At 42.0% G+C, this 20,041-nt stretch overlaps 1 protein-coding gene across 1 annotated transcript in view; it reads left to right on the top strand.

Moving 5' to 3' along the window:
• The window catches only part of LOC144724437 (calcium-activated potassium channel subunit alpha-1-like), a 169,047-nt gene that overhangs the window by 10,239 nt on the left and 138,767 nt on the right, over positions 1-20,041 (top strand). Inside the window, exons 3-5 of the mRNA XM_078603558.1 lie at positions 3,503-3,564; positions 9,152-9,245; positions 13,909-14,020. Of these exons, the coding sequence (XP_078459684.1) occupies positions 3,503-3,564; positions 9,152-9,245; positions 13,909-14,020 (268 nt within the window). The remainder of the gene's footprint in view (positions 1-3,502; positions 3,565-9,151; positions 9,246-13,908; positions 14,021-20,041) is intronic.

Below are 20,041 nucleotides of genomic sequence, written 5' to 3'. Positions count from 1 at the left end.
TACACACAAAGGTGCACCGCCTATTGCAATGCAAAAATGAATTCTGTACTATTTTGCCGTACTGCGGCCAATGCCATCATGGCAACCACGGTGGCATTTGTTTAAAATGCCACGCTCTGCTGATGAGACTCAGACAGTTAAAACCAGTCAGAAAGTTAGCATTTTTGTATGCTTGCAATTTGAATTTGTAAATGCTTGCTGGAAAACGTTGGCGCATGAGGTCCATTAATGAAACGGATTTTATCTTGTTAATTTATTGCTGTTATTTTACGATTTAAATTTTATTAATTGAATATGGAGGCTTTTTTACCATGTAATTCGTGTTGTTGTTAACGCATTTGTATTCCAACTGTGCCGTCAGCGTCATTATATGGGACTGAGGATCGATTTTGAACTCTTTTCACCCTGCGTTGGAGAGTTCACAGAACTATTTCTGAGATTGCTCTTCATGTGACCTTTATTATGCACAAGCTGAGCAGAGCACTTTCCCACGATTTCTGACAGTCAAACTTACACATACATGTATATCTTTTTAAACTCAAAGCTGGAAATTAAGATAAAAAATCTAATTTCATGAGATTTTTTCTTCTTTGTAGTCATTGGTGACCGACCAGAGAGGCTCACTTTAATCATGGGTGGCTGTCCAGATTTAAACCAAGAATATCAGTGGTGCCACCTAACTTACTGTGATTCCAACACGCCTCTGTGAAGCAACGGAAACATTCGTGTAGAGCAAGGAAACGCAAACGTACCCGTGTGTTCAGAAATATTCACAGTCATGTATTTGCAGGCTGCTGGGGATGTGTTGAGGGAAAGGCTTCACATTGCATCTCGCTGCGATTCCGACAAGGATGAAGTGTAGAAAGCTGCATGCTCAATGACTCATGTGTCGCTCTTATCAAATAGAGCGTAATGTAGTGGTTGTCTCGTCACGCAATGGGCACGCGCACGTGATGGAGATTCCAATCTTTCTGAAGGACAACCCCACACATTAGTTTAAATGTTATTGACGTCTTCTTCTTCATTATATGTTCCATAATCTCTTCTGGGTGACCACAGTCACACACCGGAGAGTTTTACATTTTCCATTTGCGCATCAAGTACAATATCCGCATCAGCTGCCATGGTGTGTGTAGTGGATGCAGTTTAGGGTTGTGGCCCAAAAGCTCCGCGGAACATCGAAGCTCGAGATTTTTCACGAGGTGTTTGTGACTTTTTGTTCATCGTCACCTCTCCGTGATGATGGACTCCAGCTCGAACTTGGACTTCAACTTCCATTTGTGAATCAAGCGTTCCGCCCCTGTGCCATCCATCCTTGTGCGTTTCCAAAGAGGACGCTAATAACGCGACGCAGCCCTCAACAGCCAGTTGCCGGCATTCAATTGTGATTTAAATAAACAAAGAGCAGAGGCGCGCGGGAATTGAAAACGTGTCGTTAATGAGATCAGCTTCACGCAAAGATGAGTCATTTAATTTTTTCGGGACCGAAATAATTCTAAAGCGCAGGCTCAGTCCGTGTCACCCTGTGAAACGTGCTGCAATGTTCCCACGAAGCCCTCGGTGAATTCACACATTTATCACTCGGCCTTATTCTCCAAAGTAGCACATGGAGAGCCATGTGTTGCGCTGAATATAAACGGGCTGTCAGGCGAGGAACAGGTGCTGGCGCTGCGAGCGCGGGTTATTGTTCTGCTCCCGTAATTCATCGTTTAAGTTGCGGCCGCGCGCGCGTGGCCCGTGCGAGCGCGCGCGATTGCTGTGAATGCAACGCACCATCGACCGACAGCTCTGGCAGGTGGGGACCAAGATGTTTGCGTACAAAAATAACTAATTCGGTCTCGTTTGAACAAATACTTGACGGCGTATGTCAGGCTGGGTGGCTTCAACGATGCGTGTGTCTCCTGCATAAAATGGGGTGGTGCTCATCTCCATTGGCAGCTTTGAGCCACCGTTTCCTGCCAAGTGACTCTAGGGCGTGGGGTTTATGATTGCTACCCGTTCATAATTGATATGGGCAGCGCATATGTCAGTTGGGTCTCCTCAGCACTACTTTTACTCTTTAAATAGCTGGAGTGATTGTATGCTGGAGTCCAAAACGCCCGTTGGCCAGGATATGTGACTTTGAAATGTGATGCTTTCATGCACGATCTGTCTCCTTGGTTTGTTGAATTCAACAGTGTTGACCATTACAATGGGATGATTAGCCAAGTTGGGTGCAGCGAATCAGCACCTCTAACATGAGTGAAATCAGGTTCTCAAGTGGAATGGTCTTAGTCTGGTAACCAAAAATGCTAATTTGGATATCCACCTAAAGTGCACCCTCTAAGGTCTGATACATATTTTGGCAGACAGAAAAAGAGAACCCTCTCCCCCACACACACACAGATGAAGAGCTCTGCCTAGAGGTTGTGGTAAGACAAACCATTGAAGGATGTCGAGCTGAGACCATTGATGTCACTTCCAAGAAATGTTTTCAACATGGCTTGTCTCTGGTGTTAGTTCAAGAATTCTTCACTGCATTGCAATTTCATCATGCAAAAGAGATTTAATATTTGTGAACAATACGAATACCAAAACATCACAATCCAGACAGATATTGAAAGCATAGTGACAGTGTCCATAATAGGAAGGTGACTGTATGTATCACATTTCCCGATTCTTTATACAGTACAGTATATCTCTCGGTAGAAATTAATTAATGTTGACTGGGTATTTTGCACAAAATCCACGTGAAATATAATATTTCGCCCACTTAAAAAAATTAAGTTGGTGCAGTAGCAAGTTTCATCGAACGCCTTTTACATCAAATGTTAGCTGTCTGGGTCAATTCCTGTTTTGGATTAAGAGTCAAGTCAATGACTTCACGCTCGGTGCCTCAGTGCATGTTGCCTTCATGTTCAGCCAGCAGGGGAAATTCCACATTCTTATGGCTATAAGCTATTAATAATATATATCTACGAAACATCCCAATGCAGAACTAACCTCAGAAGGAATCTTGACACTCAATGCGACTTATACAATAATTCCATCCTTACCCATGTAGTATCGATAGTTCAATTTTAATGAGAAATTTTATTGGGGTACCATATGTTGTCTTGATGTGGTCTGGGACGGTTTTTGCTGTTGTTTTTCTGCCTTGCCCAAGCTTTGAAATTTATGTACGTATACAATTTAAACTGATATAATGAATACATTTAATTAATTAAATTTTCGTGGTTTTTTTTTACCTTTTCTACACATTACACTATCTTTTTTTGTATCGTTTGTTGTCCGTAACGTTCTGACCCAACTCTACTGGAGATCTGTGTAAATAAAAAAGAGCTTCATAGCTAATCGGATTTCTCCAGGATAAATAAAGATAAATTCTGACTTTACCTTGATTAAATAACGGTTAAATACGGACGCTCTGTGAAGCGATGGTCTCTCAGTGCCCTGGCCCCTATGGGTTGAGAACGGGGCAATGGCTGATGCTGGCGACCTTGGTCTTGGTATCTGCCACCAGGTGTTCTTCGTGTTCCTGCTCAGCATCGGCACCCTCGTGATCTACTTCATCGACTCCTCCGAGTGAGTAACTCGCACGCATGCTAAGGCGGGGTCGGGGGGGCCCAAGCGGACCCACAGATAATTTTCTTTGCTTTGTCCTCATCTCAGCGTGAGCAAAATCAACTCGAAATAGAAGAGCACGAATCACCGAAATTGGGACAGTGAAACCCTCACCACCATCATTATCATCATCATAACTGTTATTATCCATCATAATGTAAGTGGCACAGTTATCAGTACTAATGTATGAACAGCAACAGCATTAGCATCATACAGGCCACTGGGTTAGTGGCTTGAATATTGAATCCCATTTGGTGCCCACAATAATCTTTTTTGGTGATGGCACATCAAATTATGAAAAATAAGAATAGGTTTTACTCTTTCTGGCAATAACACAGGTGTTAAGATGTTAAAAGACAAAATAGATACTTCCATCTTAATTTTAGAACTTTCATCAAAAATAGATACTTTTCAAGTCTGCATTAACCACACGTACTTGTGGCAAAACATGCAAACAAACGTGCTCTGATAATATTTTCATTGTCTTTGAAACTGATTGGTCTACACCCGAGACGGCCTTCTTTATGGCCTTGACTCACCAGTGTCGGACCAGCGAACACCAAAGTATGAACAGCAAATCGTTCTGAAATGGGAAATACTTGCCTTTTGTATAATTATCAGCTAGAGGATGAAATGTAAATTAACGTATTTTTATTTTATCTTACCAGGTAAGACTCACTGGGCTATATAGCTATTTTTTAGAAGTGACCTGGCCACAAATGATAGCTATACGAAGTGGTTTATCATGCGGAAATTTACAGCAGACAAATACTCAGAAAATATGTTGTTAAATGTGCAGGAAAAAAACGGAGGAGCCGGGTAGAGAGACACGCAAATTCGAAATATACAGGCGTCCTGTATACCAGACGAGGTAGTAAACAACTTGCCACCATGGCACTTCATGTTGTTGTGGTGTCTTGTAGGTATATACGTTGTGGCTTCATCTTTGCCATGATTGTAATAACACTTGATTGCTGTATATGTGTTCAGAAATTGTATATACTTTTGCCAGAATACAGTCATTTGGATGTCATATCGTGCTACTTGCAGTGCGGTTTCGGTTGTGGCACATGGTGAATATGCAATCACAGATATGGGGAAATTATTTTCATAATAATTAATGAAAACGAAACAACGGTCAAAATAATACATTGTGAGTTAACTAAGTTGATACCCACGCTGGACGTTCCAGTTCATTATGATATAATTACAAAGACAAAGATCATCCGTGTAGCCTTAACAGACTGTCGGGGCAAGTGCTGTTAGCGAACACCTATGAAGGCCGGCACAGCACACGAGGGGGTGGGTGGCCAACGCCACGCCTGGCCGCCTTTATCACCCCAGTGGTGATGTTTTACATGCCTCACCAGGTACTCATTTGAGGCTGAGTCGACTTAGGGGAGGCCCAGGACCGGTTCAGATAATCGTCACTGGTGTTGGCCGTGAGCGGGAATCGAACTCGGGATGCTGGGTTCGTAGTGCAGCGCGCTAAACGCTACACTACCGCTCCACACTAACCGCTATAATTACACACTTGGGCAGACATGCAGTGTTCTGGAGCATTTTAATTATCTTAAATTCACTTTTCAGTGAAATGTATTTGTAAATTAATCAGGATATTTTATTCGCGGCCCCAAATTAGTACTTTTCATAAGGTGTATGGATTCAGTAAATCTCGCATAGATTGAATCTGTAATTAGGCGAATATTTTAATTAAGTTTCAGGCAGTAGCCTATAGCGTATGCATCTTGCCTGGCACATACTGTACCTGCTGTAATTTAGAGCCAGATATTTTAAAAAAATTCACTTTGATGGAATTGGCCAATAATGGGCAGTGACATTTCAATTGAACTGTGTGCACGATGTGATCTTCAAGCATTTTCCTCCTGATTATCTCGAAGGATGTGGATATGAACACGGTTACAGTGACCGACCCACGAAAGATTGTGACATTAAAACCCAGCGGAGGGTCAACTCGGCTTTTAAATCGATACAAATTTGATCAAATGAGTGCCACTTTGTGGGAAGTCAACAGTGGTCGGTCTGCCTTTGGAGAAAACGGGCCTCTACCGAAGGAATTAATTTCCCACCGGTGGCTGATGTCCGCCAAATGAAGACGAGTGCTTACCCATGCTCGTTCTGAGCGGGGAAACTCTTTTTGTTTTGTCTTGACATTTAAATGAATTATAGCGTTGCCTCACAATAATAATAATACTACATCTCTTTGGACAGGTCGATATTGAATGTTCAATGCAACATAGAGACACCAGTGCAGAGTGAAAACAGCCGCCGTTTCGGATAGGCCGCCCATCCCTGCGGCAGGGCCTCACCGTGCACTTGCAACGACTGTGAGATCCCCCCTTTCATCGGTATCAAGGTCATGGAAACCAAGCGGTGCTATAATAGAAGCATTAACAGGTTTTCGCTTATCGGAGCGAGCGGTCCGATGGGTTTATGCACGTTTAATGAAAAGACACGCGCTTTGTCCGCCGCTGTCTTTGTGATGCTACGCCGTGGGTCCACCTCTGTGAAATGTAATCCCCGAAGCAAAGCGCGCCACCCGGGTTGTATCCGGATGTATCGGACAGGGCTTTCCGTCCTTAAGCACCAACCTCTTGACGGTCTATACAATGTACCGATTGTGCCGAAGGTTGGCTCGGTGACCGCCGTTAGACGTGACTGCGGGGTTTCCCGCACGGTCAGAGCATGCGCGCACGTGCTCATCCTCCGCTTTGTAAGTGTAGCAGCGGCAAGGGGGCGCGGGATACGCGTACGCGTGTACGCCTGGCACCGTAGAGACACACACAGGGGCAGACCTGTATCGGACAGCTGCGCGGCTATTGCTAAATTGACACCCATCGTCACGTGGGATTTAATAGGGGGAAGTGGTGACGGCGTGTCGTTGGCATCGGTGCGATTGGTTCGTAATGCCCTCTGGAGTTGAATGTTGTGTCTGGCATGAGGAGGCACTGTGGTGTTTTGACATGTGAAGGTTAATCCGGCCTGGTGGTGAGCTGCACAACTGGAGCTGTGCATTTATTTGCCACTGCCCCCGATGGATGGATGGATGGAGAAGGAAAAAGAGGACGCAGGAGACAGGATGGGATGACAGTTTCTAGACGACACCATTGATTTTTTTTCTCAAACCTGTTTGATTATAAACATTAGCTTAGTGGCTCAACAGAAATCATTTCCAAATTGATTTAAAGTGAAGCCCAGCATTGATTGGAAGTCATTCCATAGGTAGTTAAATAGACGCACCGTTCCGTTGGGACAGGGCATGTCGATGAGACATTTCCGTATAGCGCGCCTCATGAGTGTTTCCATTGCCAAATTCACCTTTCCTAATTCACCCTTATTGGATGGATGAGTTGCTCAAAGTCAGTTGCTGAGTCGATGAGACCCGTGAAATTCCATGAGGGTGCATGTGGAGGGATAATGAAAAAGTCTGATTTATGATGTTTCCTCAGAGTGTTCTTGCTCATATCCGTTCAGTTTGATTATAAACATTAGCTTTGTTTTTAACTCATAGTCGGCGTTCCCTGGAGTCACAGGTAGCGCTCGGTAGTTTTCACCGTCTTTGTTATTGCATTGGTCCGTAGATTTAAAGTTTGCATATCTCTGTCGCTCCCCGTGGCCGTGTGGATTTTTTTCTCCGCGTCCTCCGGTTTTTCCCTTCACTTTTAGAAACTTGTGTTCAGATCATTTCGATGAATAGGCTGCTGTAAATTTCCACATGAGTCACTTCGTTCAGCTATCATTTGTGGCCAGGTTTTTTCTGAAAAAAATACGCTAATAGCTCAGTAGGCTTTAGCTGGTAAGATAAAAAAGTGTTGTTTTATTTGTATATTTTTAAAAAGTGATTTGTTTACCTTTCCTATACTATAATCGTGTTTTTGTATTGTTTGTTGTTGTAACGTTCTGACCAGCCCCTACCTGGACATCTGTGCAAAATAGCTTTATAGCTCATTGGATTCCTCCAGCATAATACATATTCTGATTCTGACTCCATATACAGTACTGTGTTTATATTTGTATTTGTATTTCGATTTTTGAGCCAGCTGGCCCGAACTGGGCAAAGGGCATCATTCACTTTTCACTCAGGAAAACCGGGAATGCACAGACTTTAGATCCATAATAGAGTTTTTTTTATTTAGATCGCATAAATATACATGTCGTTAAACCCGCCATTACCCGACACAGACAACTAGTAAGGGTTGTCACGTAAACAGAACATGCCAATTTGTTACTAGTACAGCACACCGGTGTGTTGGAGAGCCAAGCCACAACATTTACAATTGGAGTGCGACGTTTCGCCAGTAATTACACCTAGCATCATCAGGCGACAGCCAGAGTTGGTCGTGAAAGCCTGCGTGTTAAACTGACAGACTTTATATATTCACATATTTAAGAATGTACAATGAAACTAAATAAATAAATATATTTACAATAAACAAGAAAAATAGAGGTACAACAAATGATGAACTTTAAATCTTTTCTATGGGTCTCGTACTGTCTGGGACATACTGAGAGATAGACCAGTTCTGATAGGAAACAGGATATTTTGAATATGACAAATAGTCTAGTAATGACAAAAAAAAATAATATCATCATCATATATTCGAATGATCACAGTATTGTCATATTGTGAAATTCATGACAATGTTACTCGAAATTATTCTAATTTCGTAAATAATTAAAGCATAATTGCTTGTTTTCATCACATTAATCATAATTGATATCATCGGAATACTCATAACCTGTGTTTGTAATTGTCTTGGGTCATCCATGTGTGCTCGCTCGGTATTACTGCTGTCAATACTCTATCGTGATTTATCAGGCTATTAAATAACAATTATCAGGCTTTTAAAGAACAATTATGCTGTCATTACCAAGTACATTGAAGGCACTTGTTTATTTATTTACTAGTGTTACATTACACTCCACCACACAGAGTACTATCACGCTTGCTGATTAATCAAGCTTGTTCTTTTTCCCTCCTGTTCTCTCCGTGTTATCATCTGGACATCGCGACTATTTAGCCCTACCAGGTGCGTATGTTGTCGAGGTATCTCTTTCTCTCAACACTTTGGAAATAAAGAATGCAACACCTTCATTAATACCACTGTGGCTTTAAAAGGAAAAAAAAACATACAATAGGCGACGTTTCTAGTTCCGGTCATTTTTTATCGTTGTCGTGTATTTGTATTTATTTAATTGTGCCGTGAAAAAACAGCCATTGCCTGAAGCGTTGCCTCCTATACATTTGTCCCTTTAAAAGCCATGCAGTGGGGTATTTTTTAATTGACAAATGTGTGTGTATGTTTGTTAATTGCATTTGTTCCATCACTGCCAAACGCAGCAGCATCACCAAATAATGTGTTTAGTTTCTTCAATGTAAAGAGACTCCTTTGATTGCAGTTGTAGGGGGGTGGGATTACGGTTGGGTTGAAGCGAGCTGTGATTCACTGAAATCAAATTTCTCCCGATCGGTGGACACATTGTCACGGTGCGTGCGCCTCTGCTGTGCTGTGCGTGCCCTTCTCAGCCCCATCGAGTTGTGCCAGTATTTCAACACGAACATCGCGCTGCAGATCGACATGGGCCTCAACGTGTTCTTCCTCCTCTACTTCGGGCTGCGGGTGAGGAGATCGCCTCGTTCTCGCGTTGTCCAGGCGTTACTGCGTGCGCCGATTGATAGCAACGCTGGCAACTGCGGCAATGCCACCTGTCTCAAAAGCCAAACGGTTATCGGTTCAAATCCCAGTTTCTGAGCTCTCGAATTCAGGAATGATGATTGGTATTTCAAGAATATCAACTTGTAATGCGCCGCACAGTAATGACTCTGAGGCGCCAAGAACCACAGACAAGCGGGATGACAGCAGCCATCCTGCTTGTCAATAATGACTCAAGCTCTGCAGTCCTCAATATTTTAAGGTGTCATTGGCCAATTAATGAGTGTTTATACATGTGGGAAGAAACCAGGGCACCTGGAGAAAACCCATGCATGCGAGGGGGCAACTCTATCCCATGCAGAAGGGACGGATGATATTAGTCCGCATTTTGCTGTACCTTCATTCTGAATCATAATTGGTTTATTTTGGGTTAGGTCATCGTGCGAAAGTGTGCATCGTAAACCTGACACAGCCAACGCATAAACGCGTCGCTTGAATCAAACGTGCGAAATGTATTACTGCTTCAGCAGGACTACCGGTGTTGTTGTCATTGTAGCGGAGGAATCTCTTAAATGGCTGCCAACATTCGCTGTAGGTTACATTCAGCATCATCAGGTTAATAGGAGCTCAGGTCTAGCGGCGGTGAGTTTCACAACGTTTGTGTGATCCACCAACCCTCGCCTCCACAGTGCTGGATCACAGCCATGCACCACCACCGCCTGGCGACAGCGATCTTCGTTGCGTGGGATTTTTTGCGATTGGTGCTCACTAGAGGCAAACGGTTCGTGAGCCTTACATTTGTAACGACTCCGACGAGAAAGTAATGAGTAGGACCACTTTTATTGAAAGACTTCCACAATAAGGGACCCCGAGGCTTCGTTCTCGTCTTCCGTGCTTGTATCGTCCTCCGAGGATCCCCAATCCTCGTGCTGTCCCCTTACAGATCACTCAACTGCCTTTCTCGAACCTTCATGTCCTTGCTTTTTACCTTTAGCCAATCCCTGTCCATTCCCTTTAACGGATCCTTTCTGTTTTCCAATGTTCTCGTTCAACCCTTATTCCTCCAATCCCTTTAAAAGTCTGCCTCCTGACCAATCACTGTAGAGGCCTCTTTCTTCCAATCGGAGACCTTTGTTTATTTTTAAATAGCCTTTAGGCTGTATATGGCTTGGGGTAACTTTTCGGTCATTACTCAACCCTCGACAGCTCTGCAGTCGAGGGTTGAGTGGATATGATTGGTGTCTTTGTGGGAAGTTGACAATGGCTTCATAGAAATTTGGAATACTCACTTCTTGTTCAAGAATGCCTATGCAGATGAGCGTAATGGAGTACTTGTGTTGAGATTAGTGATCACCACGGTGCCACTGTTCTTAAATTCTGATCACCATCTCGTCAAAAAAATAATTTCTTAGCGCATTGCATGAAAAGAATGCCAAGGGTTTTCACTCTTCCTACACTGCTCAGGGCTTCCCAAACCCAGATTGGACCACTCATTGCAGGATTCGAATTAATGTGTAGTAAGTTTATCATTACGTAAAAAAAAACCTAAAAAATGTCTAGCCATTCTCAATCAACCAATGGATAATAATAATAAACTCGGTCTTCTATAGAACAATTCTTACAAGGCCTCAAAGCGTTTTGCATGAAGCTTAAGTTACTGAAAAAGCCTGTGTGTAAAAACAGGTGAGTTTTAAGACGCGATTTAGAAAAAGTGTAACAGACTCAGATTCCCTAATGGACCGAGAAAGGGAATTCCAGAATCGCAGAGCCTGGCTGTAAAAAGCTCCGTCTTCTCCCATAGAACAACAACGTCTGGTCTGACTCCATATACATCAGCAGATCTAAGTTTACGCAGTGGAATATACAACTTAAGTAAATCGGTCAGATATTTCGGAGCCAGCTCGTCAAAGGCTTTAAACGTGAGAAGAAGAATCGTAAAGTCGATTCTGTACTTTATAGGGAGCCAGTGCAGGGAGGAAAGAATAGGAGTGATATGATCACATGATTTAGATCTTTCTGAAAACCCAGGCAGCTGAGTTTTTAATATATCTTGTAGTCTATTTAAAACACTTTTAGAAACGCCAGGAAGCAAGGCATTGCAGTTATCCAACCTTGATTCAATAAAGGCATGCACCAGCCTCTCAACATCAGGGAAGGGACAGCATGGGGGTCTAAGTTGAGATATCTTGCATAAATAGAAAAACGAGATTTTGGTAATATTATGTACAGTACGTGGGCCTTACATGTCAACCTGGGGTCCAGGATAACACCCACATTTCTGACCTCACAGGAAGACTGAATTACTGTCCCTTCTTTAACCGTACTAAAACCATCTAATTTACGCATTTGATGAAGGTCTCCCCACGTCATGTTTGGTCGAAGGATATACATTTTTTACGATACTTCACGACAAAAACCAGTGTGGATTGAATAATGGAGGGAGGACAGGAACTTTTTCAGATATGTACAGTGAGGGAAAAAAGTATTTGATCCCCTGCTGATTTTATACGTTTGCCTACTGACAAAGAAATGATCAGTCTATAATTTTAATGGTAGGTTTATTTGAAAAGTGAGAGACAGAATAACAACAAAGAAATCCAGAAAAACGCATGTCAAAAATGTTCTAAATTGATTTGCATTTTAATGAGGGAAATAAGTATTTGACCCCTCTGCAAAACATGACTTAGTACTTGGTGGCAAAACCCTTGTTGGCAATCACAAAGGTCAGACGTTTCTTGTAGTTGGCCACCAGGTTTGCACACATCTCAGGAGGGATTTTGTCCCACTCCTCTTTGCAGATCTTCTCCAAGTCATTAAGGTTTCGAAGCTGACGTTTGGCAACTCGAACCTTCAGCTCCCTCCACACATTTTCTATGGGATTAAGGTCTGGAGACTGGCTAGGCCACTCCAGGACCTTAATGTGCTTCTTCTTGAGCCACTCCTTTGTTGCCTTGGCCGTGTGTTTTGGGTCATTGTCATGCTGGAATACCCATCCATGACCCATTTTCAATGCCCTAGCTGAGGGAAGGAGGTTCTCACCCAAGATTTGACGGTACATGGCCCCATCCATCGTCCCTTTGATGCGGTGAAGTTGTCCTGTCCCCTTAGCAGAAAAACACCCCCAAAGCATAATGTTTCCACCTCCATGTTTGACGGTGGGGATGGTGCTCTTGGGGTCATAGGCAGCATTCCTCCTCCTCCAAAGACGGCGAGTTGAGTTGATGCCAAAGAGCTCCATTTTGGTCTCATCTGACCACAACACTTTCACCCAGTTGTCCTCTGAATCATTCAGATGTTCATTGGCAAACTTCAGACGGGCATGTATATGTGCTTTCTTGAGCAGGGGGACCTTGCGGGTGCTGCAGGATTTCAGTCGTTCACAGCGTAGTGTGTTACCAACTGTTTTCTTGGTGACTATGGTCCCAGCTGCCTTGAGATCATTGACAATATCCTCCCGTGTAGTTCTGGGCTGATTCCTCAACGTTCTCATGATCATTGCAACTCCACGAGGTGAGATCTTGCATGGAGCCCCAGGCCGAGGGAGATTGACAGTTCTTTTGTGTTTCTTCCATTTGCAAATAATCGCACCAACTGTTGTCACCTTCTCACCAAGCTGCTTGGCGATGGTCTTGTAGCCCATTCCAGCCTTGTGTAGGTCTACAATCTTGTCCCTGACATCCTTGGAGAGCTCTTTGGTCTTGGCCATGGTGGAGAGTTTGGAATCTGATTGATTGATTGCTTCTGTGAACAGGTGTCTTTTATACAGATAACAAGCTGAGATTAGGAGCACTCCCTTTAAGAGTGTGCTCCTAATCTCAGCTCATTACCTGTATAAAAGACACCTGGGAGCCATAAATCTTTCTGATTGAGAGGGGGTCAAATACTTATTTCCCTCATTAAAATGCATATCAATTTATAACATTTTTGACATGCGTTTTTCTGGATTGTTTTGTTGTTATTCTGTCTCTCACTGTTCAAATAAACCTACCATTAAAATTATAGACTGATCATTTCTTTGTCAGTGGGCAAACGTACAAAATCAGCAGGGGATAAAATACTTTTTTCCCTCACTGTAACTCATGCTAATCTTAATGTAAAACTAATTATTATTTTAGCTCATAAATATTTTTGTCAGCAAATTTAAAATAAAAATGAAATAAAATTAACAATGATTGTAATAGATATTTTCTGTTGTTATATTAAACGAACTGCAGTGAACCTGGTACTTCTCCCACAACATTTTAACAGATCATTTGTGTAAGTGTTCGTGATGAATCCAGGCCGAGGGCGGCATTGGCCATCGCTCCATCGTGGCGGACGATAGTTAAAACTGAAAATGGCTAAATTGAGACAGAATAACAATTTTAACGTGGCATTAAATCAGTCACATCCTGCGTGTATGACAAATAGACGGCACAGACTACAGCACTAATAACGCCTCTGCCTCAAATGTATTTGTGCTTAATTGCTGTTCAGTGATCGTCTGCTTAATACGATTTTTGCACTGTGCCACCTAGATACAAAAAAAAGAGTAGCCACATCACGCAAACAGGACAGACGTTATTCAACGTTCCGCCTATTGCAGGGGCTGTGCTCATTAGTTTTTTGTGCTCTCTTTGTTTGTGGGCAGTTCATCGCAGCAAACGACAAGCTGTGGTTCTGGCTGGAGGTAAACTCCATTGTGGACTTCTTCACGGTGCCCCCAGTGTTCGTGTCTGTCTACCTCAACCGCGGCTGGCTGGGTGAGTCCCAACGCGTCCCCTGCACCCTGAAGAAGCCTTGTGGCTTCACCCTGAAGCCTTGTGGCCCTGAAGCCATGTGTGTTGGTTTGTGTGCACAGGGTGCCTGTATGCATTACTTACTCCTCTTCGCTCCCTGTGGAGCATAAGGCCTCAACAAGCCCACGCCATGGGGGACGGTTTTTAGCAGCTGCCTGTATGTATGTTGAACTCCTTTCACACCGTACATAGCCAACTGTGCTAATAATTGGAGGTGCTGCGAAGGACAACAAACTCAACACAAAAACCAGTTCTAAAGAAATGAGTTTTCTATGTATATATTAGGCAGTACAGCAAGTCGTTTTATGAACAAGAGTGTCCGTGTAACTTTGAGAATTAATTTAATTATTATCATTTTCAATACTGAGTTTTATTCTGTCCTTACTGTCACTTTTCTCCTGACTATGCAAAAATAAAATAATTCAAACATTGCAAAATGGGACCTATCCTGGAAGAGATTTTTTCAGAATTGTATTAATATTGTCATCCAGTACATATTGTTCACAATAGTGATAATAATTGTACTCTTACCTCAGGTTATTTTGGCATCGTAATACATTTTATTAATTGGACTTTCCGTTGCTGTCATCGATTGTTTGCTAGTGTAAAAGTCAGGCCTCAATGCAAGGTGATGAAAATGACAGCCACAGTCTGAGTGGTTGTGTACTTAAATTACTGACAACTTCAAGATGCACGCGACAAAGGCTGTAGAGATTAAAATTGACGATAAAATCGTTTCTGGTCACAAACAATAACATGATGCCCGTGTGTATTCTCGCATAAATAGGTCTTTATATTGTAAGCTGTAGCTGCTGCCAGCATATTTGATGTTTGGCAGTAATCTGTAGATTTAAAAAAAAGTCATTTGAGAAAATTCGCTCACGAGTCAAATTTGTGAGTTATTGATAAGTAGTTTTGTATTTTTATCTGTGTGTACTGTATTGTAAATCAATTATGTATACATTTGTTTAGTATACATTTCGATAACGACTCAGTATGTTGTGAGGGTCTTCTCTACTCCCACCGACCAACCACAGCAGCATTTCAATCTCAAACCACCCTTCTGTAAAACTTGTTAAAATAAGTTTCACTCCAGAAAATGTCTGGCCACACATGCCCACTGGGGAACAGTAAAAGAACCATGATTCATCCTTTGTTGTATTTTTCCCATTATAAAGTGTGATGTTGTTCATAAAACACCCGACAGGCTCATGAGAATGTGAATTATTGTTAGCCAAGGCAATGTCCACTGTGAATAGGCCTCATTATTGCTGTGAAGACGGCTCTATTAGAGGTCTGAGTTCTTTGTTGCAGGAGGCATTTATCAGGAGTGGTGTGGCGAATAGATGACAATGTATCAAGCAAGTTGCACTTATAGCTTTTTTAGGATTAGCACATTGTGTGTGTGTGGGTTTTCTCTGGATGCAGTATTTCACTTACCCACTTATCTTGCTTTGGCACCTGAATTATATTCTACCCTCACTGATTACAATGCGTTCACTGCAATACTGGGTGTTAAATTTATCCTGAGAAATCTTTTGTACAAGGACTGAAAAGGGTGTTACAATATTAATATTGGGACACGGAGGGCACAGCTTATATGTCTAAACCACAGACTTAGATGTGGGGTCGGTGAATCTTAAAGGGGTAATATGTATGTGTGTGTTGAACTTCTTTCGCACCGTACATAGCCAACTGCTAATTGGAGGTGCGGGGAAATAACAACAAATTAAACAAAAAGCAGTTCTAAGGAAATGAGTTTTCAATCTAGATTTTAAAAATGCATATGTCCACTGGCTTCCTTAGATATCAGAAGGAAGTGTGTTCCAGATGGCCACAGAAGTGCACCTGAAAGTGCTCTTTTGTTGTTCGACGGTTAACGAAAAACCACTGCCAGGATGACGGGAAGTGCTTGGTGGTTCCTGCTCCTTGACGAGGTCAGCAAGGTGTTGTGGTTCATTTGTAGCAAGTACTTTGTGTGATGAGTGCGACCTTATAATGTATTGGTTCGGCAAACTGGAAGCCAATGCAGCTCAGCGAGCAATGGACGGACATGGTCGAATTTTGCAGTACCTGTCACGTCACGTGCCAGAGAATGTTGTACCCTGAATCACCAGTTTTAAATCACGATGTGCGTTGGCCACCTCCTGGAAAATGAGCTGTCTATTGGGGCAATAGAGGAAGTATGTTTCGGCTGTCTATTTGCTGTTTTTGAGTCTACAGTAATACCTCGATATGTGAATATTGGGCATACGAAGTTTCAGTAGAAGAACGTTGGATTCATCACAATTATTTTAATGGTAAAAATAAAATAAGCAAATGCTGAAATCACAAAATAAATAATAAACCGTCCGACCTCCGGTACTCAATAAATACGAATAAAATTGTGTTTCTTCACTGTTTCCTTTATTTATGTCCGTTTTTTTCTCTTTTAATACTGTACAGTATAAAATATATTGTCATTTTCAAGATAAAGTGTTTTTGTTTACAATGTGAATAGTATGATATAGCAAGTTACGAAGGCTGGAAATGTATCTTCATAGCATTAATGTTATAAGTTATTCAGTATGCCAGGCCACAAACCAACGAGTTGAAATACATTTGGGGGGAAAAAACCCCAATAAAAAGCCCCATAATGTGATGAAGTTTTTTTTCTGGGCAGTAATTGGTGATTGGTCTGAGGCCATTCAGAGCTCCCCAGCCTTCTCAAAAACGTTGTTTTACGCAACACTTCGTTTATCTAGTTCAGAAAGAGATATGTGTTAAATGTTACACGTGTAAACCTGCAAAGAAATAACAAATAACAATCTACTCTACTGGCATTTTTTTTTATCATAGCTGTAAAACAACAACGTACTGGGACCGTGACAAATATATGAATGTGATTGGTAGTGACTGAAGAAAGATGATATCAGAATCAGAATATTTATATATACTGGAGGAATCCGATTAGCGATAAAGCTCTTTTTCACAGATGCCCAGTAGGGGCACGGGGTAAGAATATTATAACAACAAACAATACAACTCGATGTGAGTGCAAAGTGCAGGAAAGGCAAAAAAATTACCCAAAATACATACAGAATAAAACTAAACCATCCCCATCCTACCCGGCAAATCCCAGTGAGGTATAATAGGTTAGGATATCCCAAATACATTCGTGATTGTCGTAATTATCCAGTGTTTTTATTTGTTTGTTATCGAAAACGTGTGGCCCTGAAGCTGAACGAAGCAAGGGACAGCGTGGACGACGCATCACATTATTTCTGTATTGACCGCTGGTGATGGCTCAGGTGTAAGTGTGTGTGGCTCAGCATGATAGATGAGCTCCTGAGCCTGCCCTTTGAGCCCACTCAGCGTCAGGTCAGCCTGGTCGGGCTGCCATGGGAACCTGGGCTCAGCAGGCGAGCCCAGTTCATTAGCCGAGCCACCGAACTTCTGCTGGTTGCGAAAACGCAGAAATGCATCTTGCAGATGCACACGTAGTCTCCTCCAGCACGAGTATGAAACTTAATTCATGGGAGAAATACAGGTATCCCTCGATTATGGTTTTAAAAAAAATACGTGTTAAACGATTTCTTTGTGTTTCGGAATAGCTTTTCCCATTAATTGAATACAAAAAATCAGGGATGTGTTTTGGACAGTCTTTCCAACTTTACTCCTAAATATAAACCTATATCACTTTTCACAATACAATAATAATAAGAAAGTACATAAATATTAAAACGACTCAATAATTTTTCTTTTTAAAACTAAAACAATTAACCTTTTGAGGGAACTTACCAAGAGATGTTGGAATGACTGGAAATGTGATTTGCAGGCTATTGGACTGCAGGGGTACCGTTATACTGTCGCAGATGTATGATGCAGCCTCCTGGTTGGTGAAAAGGAGCTTTATAGATCATCGGATTCCTCCAGTATAAATACATAGTCTGATTCTGATGATTTTTGTTTGTTCACGTGAGCCTATCGTGTGAAATTTCGTGAACGTGGAAATTTGATTTCGTTAATCGGAAAGTGTTCAAAATTTGTCAATTGCTTAAACGCGAAATTTCGTAAACCAAACTTTGTAAATTAAGGGATATTACCTGCACTTAAGAAAATGATCGTCAAATTAGTGTCTGTTAGCGTGCTACAATGATGTCGCCGAGGGTGTTCATCTTGACTGTAGCCTTAAAGCATTTTCTCTTGTGTCGGACAGACCTGGGACATATTCTCCCAAGAGCTTTCTGGTTTTGCATCGCATCTTCCTTGTTTTTCTATGAAGAAGGGCTATTGCCCAAAGCGTCGATTTTTTCTTTTTTTTCTTTTTAAGGCGATGTTGTTGACGAGTGTGAGTTTCCTTGAAACTAATCTCCGAAGGTAGAATTGATTTAAAATGAGTGTAATGTCAATGAAGGCTAACTGCCACATTATTTTTTTTGCTCCGATTTACCACCCGAGGTGTTTTGGCAAAGGTTTGGAGGACAGGTGGCTGGGAATGTAAAACCTTTCATATCAATGCAGGGATCAGCAAAACATTTTCTATTCTTGTACAAGAATATTACCCTATTTACATAAAGTGGCATGAAAATCACACGAAAAATATCACATTGCCTGGGGGGCATATCAGATATTTTATTTACTATGTAATGCTCAGCTTTTTCTGTTTCACTGTGTGGCTGCATGTGTCCTATTGTAGCCAATCATTCACTTGCCATATGTGACGCAAGGTCTCTTCATGGCATTCGTCTATCAGTTGTGTTCGAGTCTACATTTGGTCTAAAACAAATTCATGTATACTCCTCACCGCATCTTTTTGCTTTATTTGTTTGTTTATTAAACGGGGGGGGGGGGGGGGACTTCGCACAGAGTGCAGTGATCCTGGCTTATTCCAAGACACACTGGTCAACATTCTGAGACCCAAGTTTGGAGCAGAATAATATACATTTTTGGACTTAATTTGTATCATCTTCCAATTTCAACTGAAGCCCGTGGCCAAGGATGTGTGCCCATTATCCACCTGCCTATAACTTAGGCAGTTGGATAACCCTAGTGCATTCCCCACTTTGCCGACAATCTACGTTGGGCTGACAGTTCAATTCCATCAGTAGCCTGGTATTACTCGAGGACGTTATTGCCCTTTGTGGACGGATTACCACGTGCACTTGCTAATGCCCGCGCAGAATATCAATGGAAAGTAACAGGACATTTATTGTAGGCTATTGGTAGCTATTGTAAGCATTTTAAAAGATTTAAATATGCCAGCGCATTAACTTTGATGCCGACAGCCTTTTTGTTATTTGCGTGCTCACCAAGCGCAATTATTTGAAGGTTGTAGCTTTAACCTAGTTTTTTTCTTTATCATACCTTTAAATACACGCATCTCATGTAACCAGCTTCGTTATGTCTTTATTTATAACTGGACTTGGTTTACAAATGTGCAGTGCCTATGCCCATTTTAATCTCGCGGATTTTCAAAAGGTTGAGATTGCTTGGTCACTGCAGATATGAGCCTGCAATTGGATTGTCATGAATTTAAATGGACGTAAAATTTAATGCTTCCCATCATCTCCGGGTCGTAAAATGAACACCTGGCGTGAAATCCACAACATTATTTATAAGGCAAACAGTCAATTCCACCACAGTAAGATGGGTTTTCCATCTCATGCAGAAGAGCAACAATAACCACAAGTAATCACCCATCACTTTTAATTGTTTATTCCAATAAATGTTGTTAACAGCTCACCGAGTCGGTGCTGCGTGTCAACACAACCGGTTGTAATATGAACTAAGGTCATGTGAAGTGTAATTGAGAATCTACTTCGAAGAAGGCTGCTCGGATTTTCTTTCTCCATGTATGGTACTTAGAGACTATGTAATACAGCATCTGAACTGAACTGCCACCACTCCCCACATCAATCAGCCTCTTATCCCAAGCAAGTAATGGGTAGCACTCATCTCCAGGGGTGGCCATGATCCAGTGGTGGCAATTCCACATCCCAATGG

The sequence above is a fragment of the Lampetra planeri genome, chromosome 20 (genome assembly GCF_965212315.1).
Source record: "Lampetra planeri chromosome 20, kcLamPlan1.2.h2, whole genome shotgun sequence".
Taxonomy (NCBI): Eukaryota; Metazoa; Chordata; class Hyperoartia; order Petromyzontiformes; family Petromyzontidae; genus Lampetra; species Lampetra planeri.
This window is presented reverse-complemented; position numbering and strand designations above follow the sequence as displayed.